At 42.4% G+C, this 17079-nt stretch overlaps 1 protein-coding gene across 1 annotated transcript in view; it reads left to right on the top strand.

Annotated features, from left to right (window-relative positions):
• LOC311247127 (talin-2) overlaps window positions 1–17079 on the top strand; it is a gene marked incomplete at its 3' end in the record, with an annotated part of 264901 nt that overhangs the window by 196400 nt on the left and 51422 nt on the right. The window contains exons 45-49 of the mRNA XM_084337443.1: window positions 1049–1215; window positions 3602–3785; window positions 4274–4399; window positions 6992–7108; window positions 15764–15949. Coding sequence (XP_084193569.1) covers window positions 1049–1215; window positions 3602–3785; window positions 4274–4399; window positions 6992–7108; window positions 15764–15949 — 780 coding nt within the window. The remainder of the gene's footprint in view (window positions 1–1048; window positions 1216–3601; window positions 3786–4273; window positions 4400–6991; window positions 7109–15763; window positions 15950–17079) is intronic.

Genomic DNA, 17079 nt, shown 5'->3' with positions numbered 1-17079 from the left:
AGTCTGTGATACACAGTCTTTAATGAGCAGTGTGAAGGGGGCTACAGTCTAGCACCCATTAGTCTGTGATACACAGTCTCTCACTCAGGGCCAGAAACCTCAGCTGGTTTAAATAATTCATGATAAGTATTCCCACCGTCAAAAATCAATGCAGAGGTTGGTAATTGCTATAAACAAGAGGACCTGTGGTGCACAGAGCATTTTCTGGGTCCTCAGCTGTATTTTTTTATTTTATTATTATAACTTTTTTTTTTAACCTTTATTTACTCAGGGTAGGATCACTGACCCTGCTTTACACTCACACAGCTACACACATTCACTTCACACCCGGGCACTGCCCAGTGGGGCAACAGTGGATCGGGAGGTAGAGCAGTCGTCTGGTAATCCGGAGGTTCACGGTTCGATTCCCACTCCTCCCTTCCAGTTGAGCAAGACACTTAACCCCTAACTGCTCCCGATGAGCAGGTTGGCACCTTGCATGATTGCCTCTGCCGTCTGTGTGTGAATGTGTAAGTGAATGGGTCAAATGTGCGAAACAAATTGTAAAGTGCTATATAAATGCACCATTTACCAGTGCAGCAACCACAGTCTGACACTGTTAGCCACTGAGCAGTTGGGGGTGAAGTGGTCCTGCTCAAGGGCACGTCGGCAGTGTTGACGGCGATTGTTGGCTTTTGTGATACCGTATCATGTCTTCTTTTTGTTCGTTTTTTCCCTCTCTTTCTCTCTCTCTCTAGCTCTCTTTCTCTTTCTCTTTCTTTCTCTAGCTCTCTCTCTCTATCTCTCTCTCTCTCTCTCTCTCTCTCGCTCTCTCAGATGTTTTCCCTCTGTTGTTTAGAGAGCCTTGAAACTCCAGTTAATCTTTTTCGGGGGCTGCCACTCAGGCATGTGAGAGAGGGGAGAGGCAAATTGTGTTGAAACTAATTTGACAAACAAATCTTCAGTCTACTATATGGTGCCTTCAGTGCGCTGCCACGGCAACTTGTCAACTCAGTTGTTGACAACTCACAGGCCTTGTTGTGACCGTGGATTGCCCTCCCTCCCCCAGGTGTCCCTGGTGCTGTCTGCTCTGCAAGCAGGGAACAAGGGGACCCAGGCCTGCATCAACGCAGGCAGCGCCGTGTCCGGCATCATCGCTGACCTGGACACCACCATCATGTTCGCCGCGGCCGGCACGCTCAACGCTGAGAACGAAGAGTCCTTTGCAGACCACCGGTGAGTAGTTGAATATGTGTGTGTGTGTGTGTGTGTGTGTGTTGGTTGGCTCATTGATTGATTGAAAACTTTATTAACAGATTGCAGAATGGGTACAATACAGTACAGCTCAATACAAACAACTACTAAGAGGATGAAGACCAGAAAAATACTTTCGTCTTGTTTAGATCAGGGTCCTCCATTTTCAATTCATCAGGACATTTATGACATACAAGACATACAAATATACGGTACTGTGTAAGAAAGAGAGAACATCATAAAAAAAATATATATCCGAAGGCGAAGAAACTGTACATTAGAGGGGGTTGGGTGGGGGAGTGGGGGGGGATTTTGACATTTATCTGGGCCAGTTTTTGAAGGAGGGTAGGGATTCACATTCCTTTACAGCTTTTTGGGTAGGGCATTCCACATTATTGTGGCATAATTGCTAAACGTGTTTAGTCCCTTGTTTGAGCCGAATCTGGGTTGAACATGATTTGTGGAACTCCCTCTGGTGTTGTGGTCGTGGAATTCACTGACCTTTGGGAAGTATTTCGACATGTACATGGGTATCTTAGTGGTGTAGTCTGTAGTGTATCTTGTAGACCAGGCCCATTGCAAGTTGCTGTACTCTGTCTACTCTAAGCCATCCTAGATTGTCAAAGTGGGCAGGGGTAAGGTGGGTTTTAGGAGTAAGGCCAAGCAGTAGTCTGACCAGTTTGTTTTGTGGTGTTTGGTGCTTTGGTACCATGAGGTGCAAGCATAGTCGTAGAAACCTTGAATGGTGCCGGGGATGTACCGATACTGCTCTCGGATATCCCTCTGATACCAGGCTGAAGTAGAATATTGGTATCTGTCTGGGGCGCTCTAGTAGCACACCATGTAACGCGTTGCGTCGCGAAACGGCCGACCCGGGTTCGATTCCCGGACCCGGCGTCCTTTGCCCAATGTCTTCCCCTGCTCTGTCTCCCATTTCCTCCTCTCCCTCTCTCTACTGGACTGCCCGGTAGTACAAACAAATACAAATCTACAAAAACATATTTTGAAAAAAAGAAAAGAAAAAGAAAAGAAATATTGGTATCTGTCTGAGAATTTCCTCAGTGTTAAGATCGGATACCAAGAAGCACGTCTTAAGATTTTAGCAACATAACTTGACTTTTCTGCATTTTTTACACATTGAAGCAATGTGGTAGATCTCTCTGATAGAACAATATTATATATCAAAATCTTTCTTCTTTGTTCAAGTCTATACTGTTCAGTAAAAGCAATGGTTCAGTACTCCGTATCGACCGATACTGAAAGTTTAGCTCTCAGAATCAGGATTGGCATTGAAAAAGTGTTATCGTGCATCCCTAATGGACACACAATCATATGGGATTATGTTACTGTATGTGCTGTTGCAGTGTATTTTTGTGTCTTTATGTAACAAACCTGGGGGGTAGATTAGGTTCACTGGTATAGGTATCAGGTATACGTCAGGTGTATGTATACATACACAATGTATACATTCTGTCAATTTACTGTACTTTTTCAGTAACTGACCATTGATTTTTCACTGACTGACTAGTTTATTTCAACATCTGACTGATGCAGGTTAAAACAAAGACTTGTCTGTAACCACTTTTTGACCCAGGTCAAAATACTGTACATACATGCTAGTAATTGTATGTGCACCTACAAACACATGTGTGACAGAGCTCTTGTAACTCTGTCTTATCTGTAGTGTGTAGAGGTCTCCCCAGGCCATCTCCACTCCCCCACGACAGCTGAGAATGACAGGAAGACATATTAGCTGGTGATTAGAGAGAGCGAGACGTGCGGGGGTCTGCAGTTAGGAACTACAAATAATGCCTACGGGGGAAACATGAGATGGGAAGCGTCTTTAGACTGAAACCCGCTCTTCTTAGGGGTGATCTGAGGGGGGCGATGAATGAGTTTGCAGCCCCCCCCCCCCCCCCCCCCACCCTTAGGCATGATTTGTCACGTTATTATGTCAAATTGTGTCACATACCCGACTTGATTGTAGGGGGAAATAATGGAGATTACTTTAGCCTCCCACTGCCCCCCACCCCACCTCCATAAATTTGAACAACTGAATGCACTCCTTTGAACCATTAACTCCCAGTTCTTGTGCAAACGGTACCTGCCCTCCCTCACACACACGCGCACACACACACACGCCTGCTCCTGTGGCAGCTTTGATAAAGGCATGCCTTTGATATGAAAATAACTGTGGTGTGATGAGGTCATCAGTGTGAGGACTATGAGAGAGCTCTCTTGGGGTGTGAGGGGAGGGGGGTGACAAAGACTTTTTCAGGTAAACCACGATTCTTTCATCCATTTATTTCTTCCCTTCTCTCTCCTTCCTTCTCTGCCCCCCCCCCCCCTCCTATCCCTCCTCTCTCAGGGAGAACATTTTGAAGACGGCCAAGGCCCTGGTGGAAGACACCAAGATGCTGGTGTCGGGTGCCGCTTCCGGCCAGGACAAGTTGGCGCACGCCGCCCGGTCTTCTGCCAAGACCATCACCCAGCTCACAGACGTGGTGAAACAGGGGGCCGCCAGCATCGGCTCCGACGACCCCGAGACGCAGGTCACCGAGTCACTTCTGTTTTTCATGATTTATATCTGGATACTGTGGTCGAACTGGGGATGTTAATCATGTGTGTGGTAAAATCTTCATGGGTGATACAAATTTATTGTTAAAATATGGCTAATCAAATACAATTCACCGGTAGGTTAGGAGTTTAGTAGAGGCCAGGGAAAGGGTAAAGCACCCACCTCAATCTGTGGGTTTGTCTTTTAAGCCGTCTGGGAGAAAAGGGGGCGGTGTGGGATGACCAGGTGAGGGGAGAGGAAAGGAGGGTACAGGGGGAGGGGAGGTGTTAACAAAAGGCCTTGGAAGGAAATTCCACAATACTTTTGATGTCCACCGTTTTAAAAATGTTTTATTTTGCATTCAGTGTAACCGTTATCAGAACTGGAGGAGCAATGGGAGACTGAATAAGTAGGAAACGTCCTTGAGGAGTTCTGTTTCCAGGCAGAATGATTGGTGATAAAGTGTGTGTGTTCTTTCTGTAGGTGGTTCTGATAAATGCTATTAAAGACGTGGCCAAGGCCTTGGGTGAGCTCATCTGTGCCACCAAGTGTGCCGCGGGCAAAGCGGCGGATGACCCGTCTATGTACCAGCTGAAGGGAGCTGCTAAGGTGAGGCTCCTTAACACCCGCTTCCCTGCCACACAAGACGAGCAATGCTCCTGTCTGAGCTGCACTGTCCCCGCAGGCCACTGCTTGAAATTTATTTTAATTTTTCATGTAAAATGGAATTTTTCGCTTACAATTCTATTTCCAAGCAGAACGTTTAGGGTAGAAAGGAAGAGATGACACTTTCCCTTTGATTTCCAAAATCCTCTGTGAGAATTGACTATTCATCTCTGGCCTTGTCTAAATATGATATGTTACAGTGTTGAGTTCATTCATAGTTATACATTTAAGTTGAAGTTTGAGTGCTTTCTTGTTATATATATATATATATCAAATTCACACTTCCAAGTACAGTGGGCCGTCCTAAAGGTTTCAGAGAGTTATATGGTTCTTCATCTGAAGGATGGCTAAAAAGCCAGAATCATTCTGACCTCTTTCTAAGGAGCATATTATTGTTGATTGTTTTGAGTTAAATGTGACCCGTCCCCGTAACATACCGTTCATAAACCAGTTGCTGGCAGAAGGACCCTGCATCGCATGTTTACCTTTTACTTCTGATATCCACCTTGAGAGTTCACTAAGAGACATGTGCGTGTTTGTCTCCGGGCAAAGACATTAATCAGCAACACTGGCTCCAGCCGAAGGACATTCCGTACGTGTTTATCTCAGGACCGGGGCCCTCATACCACGTGTTTGAGACTGCGGAGAACTGTTTTATTTTTTTTTAGTTTTGGAATTTATTTACATTTAAAACATTTTATGAATATAGAAGGAATGACAGAAACATTCACAGATTGTGCCGGTGAGAATAAAAAATTGAAAAAAACGATTGAAAAAAAAAAAAGTCAAGATGGCACACTACTACTGACTGCTATACTTTGCTACTGGGCTCTGTGCTCCCCCTGCCTTCTTTACCATGTATTGTCTTATCAGATTAATATTCCCTCATGGGCCATGTATTGTTTTATCAGATTAATATTACCTCACGGGCCATGTATTGTCTTATCAGATTAATATTACCTCACGGGCCATGTATTGTTTTATCAGATAAATGTTTCCTCACAGGCCATGTATTGTTTTATCAGATTAATATTCCCTCATAGGCCATGTATTGTCTTATCAGATTAATATTACCTCACGGGCCATGTATTGTTTTATCAGATTAATATTACCTCATGGGCCATGTATTGTTTTATCAGATTAATATTCCCTCATAGGCCATGTATTGTTTTATCAGATAAATGTTTCCTCACAGGCCATGTATTGTTTTATCAGATTAATATTCCCTCATAGGCCATGTATTGTTTTATCAGATAAATGTTTCCTCACAGGCCATGTATTGTCTATCAGATTAATATCCCCTCATAGGTCATGTATTGTTTTATCAGATTAGACACATGTTCTTCTCCCAAGAATTAGTGATGACAATAAATTAATTGTGATTTATAATTATTGTATTTGCTCAGAAAAACGGTTCAAGCCCTTCACCTGCAAGAGAGCTCATAAAAGGGAAAGCCCACTCTAAATTCACATATTATTTCTATATTACTGTACAGTTTATTTTTTATTTGTGAATACAAACTAGTCTAGTCAGATTTTTGGATATTAAGTTGTATGATATACTTACTTACCAGTAGTGTAGTCGATGCAATACTTACTTACCCGTAGTGTCGTCGATGCAATACTTATTTACCAGTAGTGTAGTCGATGCAATACTTACTTACCAGTAGTGTAGTCGATGCAATACTTACTTACCAGTAGTGTAGTCGATGCAATACTTACTTACCCATAGTGTAGTCGATGCAATACTTATTTACCAGTAGTGTAGTCGATGCAATACTTACTTACCAGTAGTGTAGTCGATGCAATACTTACTTACCCATAGTGTAGTCGATGCAATACTTATTTACCAGTAGTGTAGTCGATGCAATACTTATTTACCAGTAGTGTAGTCGATGCAATACTTACTTACCCATAGTGTCGTCGATGCAATACTTATTTACCAGTAGTGTAGTCGATGCAATACTTACTTACCCGTAGTGTCGTCGATGCAATACCCTACAAATTAAACCTAAAACTTATTTGGTTGTAAGTAGGGATGCACCGAATGGGAAATTCTTGGCCGAAAACCGAATGCCGAAAGGCCGAAAATGATTCATAGAATAGAATTTTTTTTTACCAATGTTGTTCAGCTACCTGATTATGGAAAAATATATGATTATGGCAAAACTTTACTTAAATAATAAATAATCACTATTATGGGTCTTTTTGTATCACAAACAGTACTGTATTTGCAAATCTGGTATGTCATAAATGTATAGATGTACTATACATCAAGATGTATCCATCAGTGGACCAATTGCATGCTTTCGCAGAGGACAAGAAGCCTTCAATCGACTCCTTCAGACATTAAGCACCCCCCACAGCCCAAATGGAATGATCAAAGGAACATTTCAGGCCAATCAAAGTCGACTATCCAAATCCTTAGTCGGGGACAGCCCTAATATATATATATATAGATATATATGCAGTATGTACCATGATAGTTGTACATGCTATCATACAGAGTATTGTGTCTTGACCTGTCCTGTCCAGGTGATGGTGACCAACGTGACGACCCTGCTGAGAACGGTCAAGGCCGTGGAGGATGAGGCCACGCGGGGCACCAGGGCGCTGGAGGCCACCATCGAATGCATCAAACAGGAACTAACGGTGGGTGTGTGTGTGTGTGTGTGTGTGTGTGTGTGTGTGTGTGTGTGTGTGTGTGTGTGTGTGTGTGTGTGTGTGTGTGTGTGTGTGTGTGTGTGTGTGTGTGTGTGTGTGTGTGTGTGTGTGTGTGTGTGTGTGTGTGTGTGTGTGTGTGTGTGTGTGTGTGTTTGGAAACTCTCACTTGCTTCACAAATCTCGGAGGGATTTGATGGATGTATATATTGACGTAGCGGTTGACTGACGTTGATTTATGTCTTCAGCGGTTTATTCTTTTTGAGGAGAAGTCTGAAAGATTGATCCCTCTATTTTCCTCAGACTTTTTTTTTTGGATTTATCCATGGTTAGCTTACTGGGGGGTCGGAAACTCAAGATTAGCCACTTGCAGACGGCAGGGAGAGGTGCGGGGGGTGTGACGTACTGTATATTTTAGTTGATGAAATATTTTAGTTGACTAAATATTTTAGTTGACTAAATATTTTAGTTGACTAAATATTTTTTCATTTCAATGTCACAGTATGACATCGATCTCCAAAATAAGAGAACACATTTTTTTTTGGGGGGGGGCAGGGAGCCGCAGCTGATTGGCTAAAGAGCCGCATGCGGCTCCGAAGCCGCAGGTTGCCGACCCCTGCCTTACACATTTGAAATGACACACTAATGTACCAGTATCTCTATTCCCTACCTCCATAGCTAATTGTGTGTGTGTGTGTGTGTGTGTGTGTGTGTGTGTGTGTGTGTGTGTGTGTGTGTGTGTGTGTGTGTGTGTGTGTGTGTGTGGGGGGAACGCTGAAAGGCAATGGAATCACAATATGGCGTCATCATTTTGTATACAGTGGCCTCTGCTGTTAGAAATGTTTTGGGATTTCAGATGTTAACCGTTGCATCACCACCAACGTGATGAGCGAGAGATGGACTGTAATCGTTCCGTTTCTAATTCACATGCATTTTCATCACCTCCATTGTTATCAATCAGTCCTAATATTCGATTCCAATGAGAGGTGGAAGTAATAAAGGAGACGTGGCCATCGAGATGTTTATCACAGTCCAACATATTGAGAGTAACGTGAACACAGGCAATATATTTTTTTAAAGATTTCTTTTTAGCATTTTTACAGCTTAATTCTTTTTGGCCATACAAGACCGACAGAGAGGGAGAACGGGAGGAGATGTGGGGAGGACATGCGACAAATCAGCCCGGGAGCGGGCGGCGAACCCGGGATGGCCGCGTAGGTGTGCGAGGCACTATGCGGTGCGCCACAAGGGCGCCTGAACACAGGCAATATTTAAAGATACATTTTCTTTATCCACTTTTTTTCTCCTCCTGTTTTTTCTGTATTTTCTCCCATCCCGTCGTTATGCCAATTCCCCCCTCCCCTTCCTGGTCGTTGCTCGCATGTGCCCTCCACTGGTCGGTCTAGGGAGGGTTGATAGATACTATCACATGTCCCCTCCGATACATATGGAGTCAGCCAGCCACTTCTTTTCACCTGCCAGCGCGGATTCTCATTGGCGAGGTGTAACGTGTGGGAGGCTCACACTACCCTCACCATCTCCCTTCCTCGCTGTGCAGGCGCCCTGACCGACCTGTAGGAGTCGCTGTTTACAACAACCAGAATACCAGCCCACCGGCTTCCCTCCCGATGACTCTGCCAATTGAGCCAGTATGACGGCCGGCCAAGCCGGAGGCAACGAGCCGGATTCGATACCAGTGTCTCTCGCGTTGGTGACGAGCACTTAGTCCGCTGCGCCACCCAGCCGCCATATTTAAAGATTATTATAGAAATTCAGGGTCTGTCTACTAGGCTTAGGGCTTAGGGCTCCGCCTTCCTTAACTCTTTCTCTGCCACAATGGCCGTGCATCTTGCGGTCAGTAGCAATGTTCCCTCTAATTATTTTTTGGTCTGAGCAAACACTCAAACCTCCTGAGCAGACATCAGCAACTACTGAGCAACATATGTCACCTGCCGATTAACCGGTTAGTTGATATGCGGCGGTTTGTAAAAAATCTGAGAATCTTAATTTCCCTTAATGTCTAACATAAAAATATATACATTTTGCTGATACACAGAGAAATAATACAAAAAGGCATATTATTTTCCTTAATCAAATATTTATTTGACCATTGATTGATGATACAGAGCATAGTCCTTACTTTGGCTGGGTTGGCGGCGACGGTGTGAGTCGTGTCACTAACTTTTGTCTTTTTAGGAGGCTGACTCGTCATTATTTTATTAAGTGAATTATAATGCGACTTCAAGGGTGACCATATTGTGATTTTTTTTAAAGAGGACACTCTGCCTTCAGCCTCAAGATACTTAATCAAAGTTTACTCAAAGATGCCTTATCATTATAATATATTTAAAGTATACCTCCTCTGTATGGATATAAAATTATTGTTTATATTATTTTATATAACAAAATAATATCTCTCTATAACCAAAGTTACTCAACATGCTGTATTATGCCTAAAGTAATCTATCTGACAAATCGCAAGAAAATAACTAAATCAACCTATGACAAAATAATATATATTTTCAAGTCTTACTGGACAAAATAAATAACAAGAAAAATATGATGTAATGTTCTAAATAATACCTCTTCTGTATTAGAAAATCCAGCTTTAAAAAATATATCTTTATTTTTTCAATGTAATGTAAATTATAAAACAGTAACCTCACAAATATACTAATTTAAAAGTGCACTATGCAGTTTCAGATTTGTTGCAATTAGTGTACTAAACTAATTTATTACACACATAATCCTTAGAATGATTGTATCATAAGCATCTTATCAAACCAAAACATAATTTTGAGGCATTAAAATTCTTTCTCTCTCTGTATAGCTGCATTCTTCAATCAATTCGGTCAACTTTGCCATCAAACTCTCGCCTCGCACTGCTTTGTTTGTAATGTTTTGCTGTGTCCATGTGAGCTTTGAGATCGCCAGCACCTTTATTAGACACATAAACATATGGTCAAGCTTTGCACGCGTTGCACTCCGCTTATTAGTCTCGACCGGGATGATAAATTGGAAGTTTTCTCTGCAGTTCATCTGTAATGTACATTTTTGCGTTTGCATTGTGAGGAGCCAGCAATGCTGGTCGGATCTGTCCACTTCCTCATCTGTTGTGTGTGTCTGTGTGAGCGTGCAGTAGCGCTGCCCACAAAGCACTGAAAGCGGGGCTTCTCTTGGTAACGTCACACGCAACAGGGTTAGGGATGGTTAGGGATGTCCCGATCAAATTTTTTTGCTCCCGATCTGATCCCGATCATGTAATTTTGAGTATCTACCGATACCGATCTTTCCCGATCCGATAAAAAAAAATCAATATAATATATATATATATATATATATATATATATATATATATATATATATATATATATATTTATCCCAATTTCTCACATTACATTCACCCTGAATGTTGACGTTATCCAGGTGAAAAGTTAACTTCATTCAAGCGAGGCATTGCAATCCTTGACATAAATCATTTGATGTATAATTAAATCAAAGGAAATGTGTTTGGGTCTGAGAGTGTGGCTGGTCTGCCGTTCTGCAGCTGGATACTATTGGTTTGTTTTGGCAAAATTCTTCTGCTCTGTGACAATAAATAAATTAATGATGATATGCAATTTAAAACCAAAACTAAAGCCTCAGTATGAGTTTAAGACGTGAACATGGTCATGTTTGTTGAATAAAAAAAAAAAGTAAAAAATCCAGTTTTTTTTTTTTTTTTTTTTGCAACCGATTTCAGATGTGCGTGGGAGCGTTTTGCCATGTGCGTGCGAGCGCGTGCACGGGCGCACATTAGGGGGAACATTGGTCAGTAGGCCGGCTTTTCGTGACTGTTTTCGCGATAATTCATGATCTTTGCGAAGCTATTTGTATATTCTATATTATAGCTATGGGGAAAATGGTATGGCTAATTTGACGAACACTATTTGTAGTCCAACATGTAAAAAGGCGTTAGTTTCTACACACTGTAGTTTGTAGTTTATTACACGCTGAACATCGCCCAATTCCGAAATTATCCAGTCTTTTTCCATAGATCGCGAGACGCTTTATGTGCAATAAGGCAGAATCGTTCTGGTTGATTCCCTGAAACCCCAAATACTCCCAAATCAAAGGTATATGACATGTACATATGTACCTTCACAAAATCATCAAGGGGGGGGGGGGTCGTTTTAACTCAAAACTGATCGTGTTTGCCGAGCATGTTTTACGTCCGGTGACCATTAGAAAAACGCGTTTCAGGTTTGGTAAAATAGACATAGAATGTACCTTACCTTAGCCAGAAGGTATTCCAAAAAGAATAATTCCAAGTGATCGCATCGCCATCGCGATTACCAGTGTATATGTGTTACGCACCCTAGTGTGGGGTGGCAACACAAGGCAACAGACATAATAGGTGAGGGTGCAGTGACATAAAATCCAGAAACAGTTTGCAAAATAATAGTATTTATTTACAAAACACAGCAACACAGAGAGCAAGGAGGACTACCAGTGGCACCAAATCAATACACTAACGGGAAAATAGCCTCGAGCTAGGCTAACGTAACAGTTACGTTAGCTACGAGCTAACTAACTTTAGCCGCAAGCTAACTAATGTTAGCCGCAAGCTAACCGTGGAAACGCTCACAGAGAAGTGACTCCACGACACCAGTTCGATTAGTGGGGAAGGGGGGGTATATTGACGAGGCTTGACAACAGAGGTTCAAAGATAACTGTTTGTTTTCAATAACGAGCCAGGAGACTAGAGCGTGTGCGTCAACTGCGTCTGCAACCCATAACATCCTGGTCCCTGCTGGGACGTACCAACTCCACACACCACTGTGGGGGGGTTTATATTCCCCATTCCCTTGTAACATCTCCTTTTTTTTTTACGATAACAGTTACAACATTCCTTAGTGCAAATTATCATTAATACAAGAAACCCCATAAACGTCTAACGGCCAAAATGGATTTAATGTGCAGTGGATTTATGTGACCAGGGGGTGGCGCTTCTTTTATTTAAGCGTCAGGTACACCTGTATGAGGAGGAGTTTTGACCCCGAAAGGGCAATGGTTTTTGACCGCACGCACGCACGAACACGCCACAGGGCGAAATGTTTGTAGGCAATTAGGTATTGTATTCATTATTATTTAATCAGTTTAAGGAACAAAAGCGAAGATATTCTGTTTGCACGGTGAAGCAAATAAATATCATTTTCCAAGTAAAGCTGCCTGCATTGTATCATTGGGACAAGGACTGTTTGGTATCAGATCAGACAAATAGAACGGCGCGTCAGCCAAGTCCATCTACGGGATCAAATTGCTCAGTAGCTCCGTATAAGACGGGAGCTCCTTTAATAACGTCCTTATTTAAAACCCTAATCATCTTTTCTGTGACTTTTACTTTTTGATAAGAAAGTCTAGTGCTGGTTGAGCATTATGCATATTTTATGTTGGCCTTTGTCTATAATGTGGCCACAAAAATGGAAAGGTTTAATAATTTTTTGTTTGCACTAAGTTAATACTTTGACAAATATTGCCTATATTTTTCAGTCAGTTTGGTCTTTGTGTGCCAAACATTATTAAAGGTAAACTTTTTTTTTTTTTAACAAATAAATTAAAATCATGTTTAAATCGGCAATGCCTACCCTCTTGCTGTACCAAATTCTCTCCTAGCTCTAACAGTCACTGTCAAAATAATGTGCCTGAATGAATGAATGAAAACTTTATTTAACAGATTGCAGAATGGGTACAATACAGTATGGCTCAATACACACAATTGTTAAGTGGATGCAGACCAGAGAAAGACGTTTGTCTTGTTTAAATCAGGGTCCCCCATTTTCAATTCATAGTGACATTTATGACATACACAACATACATGACATCATGACATTTATGGCATAGGGACATACAGGTATATAGTACTGTTACATTTGTGACATATATGATGTGCAAATATACTGTACTGTTACCCATAGATCCTGACAGAGAGTATAGGGGAGGAGACTGTACATTAGGAGGGGGTGGGTGGGTGGGTGGGAGAGAAATATACATACGGTGGGGAGAGAATATATACATACGGTGGGGAGGAGACTGTACTTTAGGAGGGGGCGGGTGGGTGGGAGAGAAATATACATACGGTGGAGAGAGAATATATACATACGGTGGAGAGGAGACTGTCTATTAGGAGGGGGTGCGGGTGGGGGGGTTTGGACATTTACGGTGGCCAGTTTCGAATTGCAGCCTCCCGTAGGTGCTCTTTTAGAGCGGTTTTGAATGTGGGTAGGGATTCACATTCCTTTACAGCTTTGGGTAGGGCGTTCCACATTGATGTGGCATAATTGCGAAACGTGTTTAGTCCCTTGTTTGAGCCGAATCTGGGTTTAACATGATTTGTTGAGCTTCCTCTGGTGTCGTGGTATTCACTGAACTTTGGGAAGTATTTTGACATGTACATGGGTACCTTAGTCGTATAGTGTATCTTTTAGACCAGGCCCATTGCAAGTTGCTGTACTCTGTCGTCTACTCTAAGCCATCCTAGGTAATCAAAGTGGGCAGGGGTGAGGTGGGTTCTAGGAGTAAGGTCAAGTAGTAGTATGACCAGTTTGTTTTGTGATGTTTGTAATCTTGTTTTTAGCACCTTTGGGGTGCTTTGGTACCATGAGGTACAAGCATAGTCGTAGTACCCTTGAATAAGTGCTCCTGCCAGAGTCTTCAGGGTATTCTTGTTTACCAGAGAGGAGATCCGGTACAAGAATCTAGTTCGTTGGTTGACTTTTTTATTACCTTTGATGCCATTTTGTCACAGGAAAGATTTGCCTCTAGGAGGTATGTAATTTCATCTTTCCTTGTGACAATATTGTCACCCACTGTAACTGAGAAGCCGTCGGTCTTGCTGAGTTTGTTATTTGATCCGAAGAGAATGGACTCTGTTTTACCCAGGTGTAATTAGGGCTGGGCGATATAACGATAACGATAAATATCGCGATATATTTTAATAATCGATATCGAATATCGAATTTTAAAAAAAAATCGGAAAATCGTTTTTTTTTTTTTTTTTTTTTACCTGCAACAGGGCAGTTTTAAAACCAGAGACAGTGGACAGACTTGTCTTTCTTGCCTGCAACTTAAAGTAATGGCTTTGCTTGTCCAAATGACAATACTGACCAAATTCAGATTTCTTTTTCTCTTGTCCATTTATTTTGTTTGCTTTCTAATTTAAAATACATTTTGAAACCGTCTGTACACAGTAGGCTATGTGTGCTAGCAGAACTAGTCTCCAGTCACGAGTCACAGTGCACATGTGCGGTGGTTTGTCCACCAAAAAAGCGCCAAAAGATCGAAAATAAACTAGCAGAGCCAGAACTGTTCAACTCCTCTGGAGCCACAGCCAGCAGAGAAGCCGGTTTACTTTAGCTTTTAAACCAGCTGCAGCCTGAGAACTGGAGTGTGAGGGGATGTAACACTAAAGATGGCGGCAATGACAAAGAATTGCTGCAAAATAAACATACATCTGTTGTTAAAAAAAAAAAAAAAAAAAAAAAAAAAAAATTATACTTATAACAATTCGATAATTATCGATATCGAGAAATAAAATAAAATTATCATATCGTTATCGCGATATGATTTTTTTCCATATCGCCCAGCCCTAGGTGTAATGATAGTTTGTTATCAGCGAGCCAGGTGCAGATTCTGCCGAGTTCTGAGCTGAGGGTTTTTTCAACCTGTAACTTGTTCTTGTCAGAGACCAGCAGGGCTGAGTCGTCCGTGAACAAGAACAAGTTGCAGTCACAAGCTGACAACATGTCATTTGCATAAATTAGGAACAGTAGCGGTCCTAGTATGCTTCCTTGTGGAACACCACAGCTCACTGTGAGGGGGGGGGGATAGAGTACCGTTTACCTCCACCATCTGCATCCAGCTCACTGATAAACTATCAAAACCAATTGCTTTTAGCTTGTCAATCAGAATGGAGTGATTGACAGTGTCGAAGGCCTTTTGTAGGTCCAGCATGACCATGCTGCAGTATTTGCCCACGTCCACCTCTTGTTTGATGTGGTCGTTCAAATAGAGAAGGCATGTGTCAGTGGAGTGGGATGTTCTGAAACCAGATTAGAATTCGTAGATTAGATTTTTTTCCGCTAGGTACTTTTCGACCTGTTCGTAGACAATCTTTTCCATGACTTTTTGAGATGTCAAATGGCCTCATTCTTTCAGTTTTTGCATGACTACGTCCTTGAGAATAACTGAAAAATTTGATTCTTTTTAGGCTATATATCTTATGTTGAATTTTTTTTAAATAAAAAACAACGTATACCGAACCTAAAACCGTGATACGAACCGAACCGTTTTGTGAACCGTTCCACCCCTAATAACTACTAGTATAAACGTTTTGTTATTTAATAAAGGCCCTCTTAGTTATTGAATTGGTTGTAGGGAGATCAGTCGGCCAATCAGAGGGCCCCTCCAAACGTCAATCACCATGTCAAACATTTCGACTGGATATCTGATTTACGTTAAAACGGAGGCGGCCCCAAATAAATTATTTTGCCTTGGGTCCCCAAAAGTCTAGAGGCGTCGCACAAAAAAAACGTATTTGTTTTCTTTTCCACTGTACTTGAACATCGCTGTATAAATGAGGCCCATTGACTCTTGTCCCTCCTCCAGTTGTTCCGGTCCAAGGTCGTCCCTGAGAAGTCGACCACACCTGAGGAGTTCATCCGTATGACCAAGGGCATCACCACGGCGACGGCTAAAGCGGTGGCAGCGGGGAACTCGGCCCGCCAGGAAGACGTCATCCACACGGCCAACCTGAGTCGCAAGGCCATCTCCGACATGCTCAGCACCTGCAAGGTTCCTCCCTCACACCTCCTCACATCTCCGACATGCTCACCACCTGCAAGGTGCCTCCCTCACACCTCCTCACATCTCCGACATGCTCAACACCTGCAAGGTGCCTCCCTCACACCTCCTCACATCTCCGACATGCTCAACACCTGCAAGGTTCCTCCCTCACACCTCCTCACATCTCCGACATGCTCACCACCTGCAAGGTGCCTCCCTCACACCTCCTCACATCTCCGACATGCTCAACACCTGCAAGGTGCCTCCCTCACACCTCCTCACATCTCCGACATGCTCAACACCTGCAAGGTTCCTCCCTCACACCTCCTCACTCCCCTGACGCCTAGAAAACAGTGATTTAGGCTAACTGGTGCGCAGGTGTAACGCAGTATGATCTACTACAGGTTTATTATTATTATCACAGGCTTAAGAATTCCACAAAAGATACTACATGGATATTCAATGAAACTAGGCATTTGGCCTGGTAGGCTTCTTCAGGTGTAGGGAGGTGTCTGGCCCTACAATCCTCTAAAGATAAAGAGGGGAGTCGGAGGAGACACCTACGAGATGTAGAATAAAAACAAGACATGAGGAATACATGTATACTAGGCTTGGAACATATTGAAATTCCCCTACTGACGATATTCATATAAGAAAATAAAAACGTTGTTCAAAAACTGTGAAACAACGCGTATGTTGCAATACATATAAGTGGCCACAATGTAAAGGCAGTAGGGGTGTAACGGTACACAAAAACCACGGTTCGGTACGTACCTCGGTTTTGAAGTCACGGTTCGCTACCGGTTTTCGGTACAGTGGGGGAAAGTTTGGCTGTCCATGTTCCACTCAGAGATGATGTAGTGTGCAGTAACTGTTAAGTAGGGCTGTCAACGAATATTCTATATTCAAATTAATAATCGACTTGTAAAAAAAAATATATGTATCTATTATTACATAATTGGGTGGGCGCAAGTCATATTTTGGGAAGGGGTGAACTTGGAGTTTTGAATAAAATTCTGCATGCAAAAAACAGTTCTGCACGTGCGTTCCGTTGGTGGGCGTGGGCCTGAATGCACTGCATGACGGATAGGAGACACGCAACGCAACATCATTGAGCTGAATAACGTGCGAGTAGTAAT

The sequence above is a fragment of the Notolepis coatsorum genome, assembly GCF_963971535.1.
Source record: "Notolepis coatsorum genome assembly, chromosome: 20".
In the NCBI taxonomy this organism is placed as follows: domain Eukaryota; kingdom Metazoa; phylum Chordata; class Actinopteri; order Aulopiformes; family Paralepididae; genus Notolepis; species Notolepis coatsorum.
The sequence above is the reverse complement of the archived record's forward strand: the minus strand, read 5'-3'. Positions and strand labels throughout refer to the sequence as shown.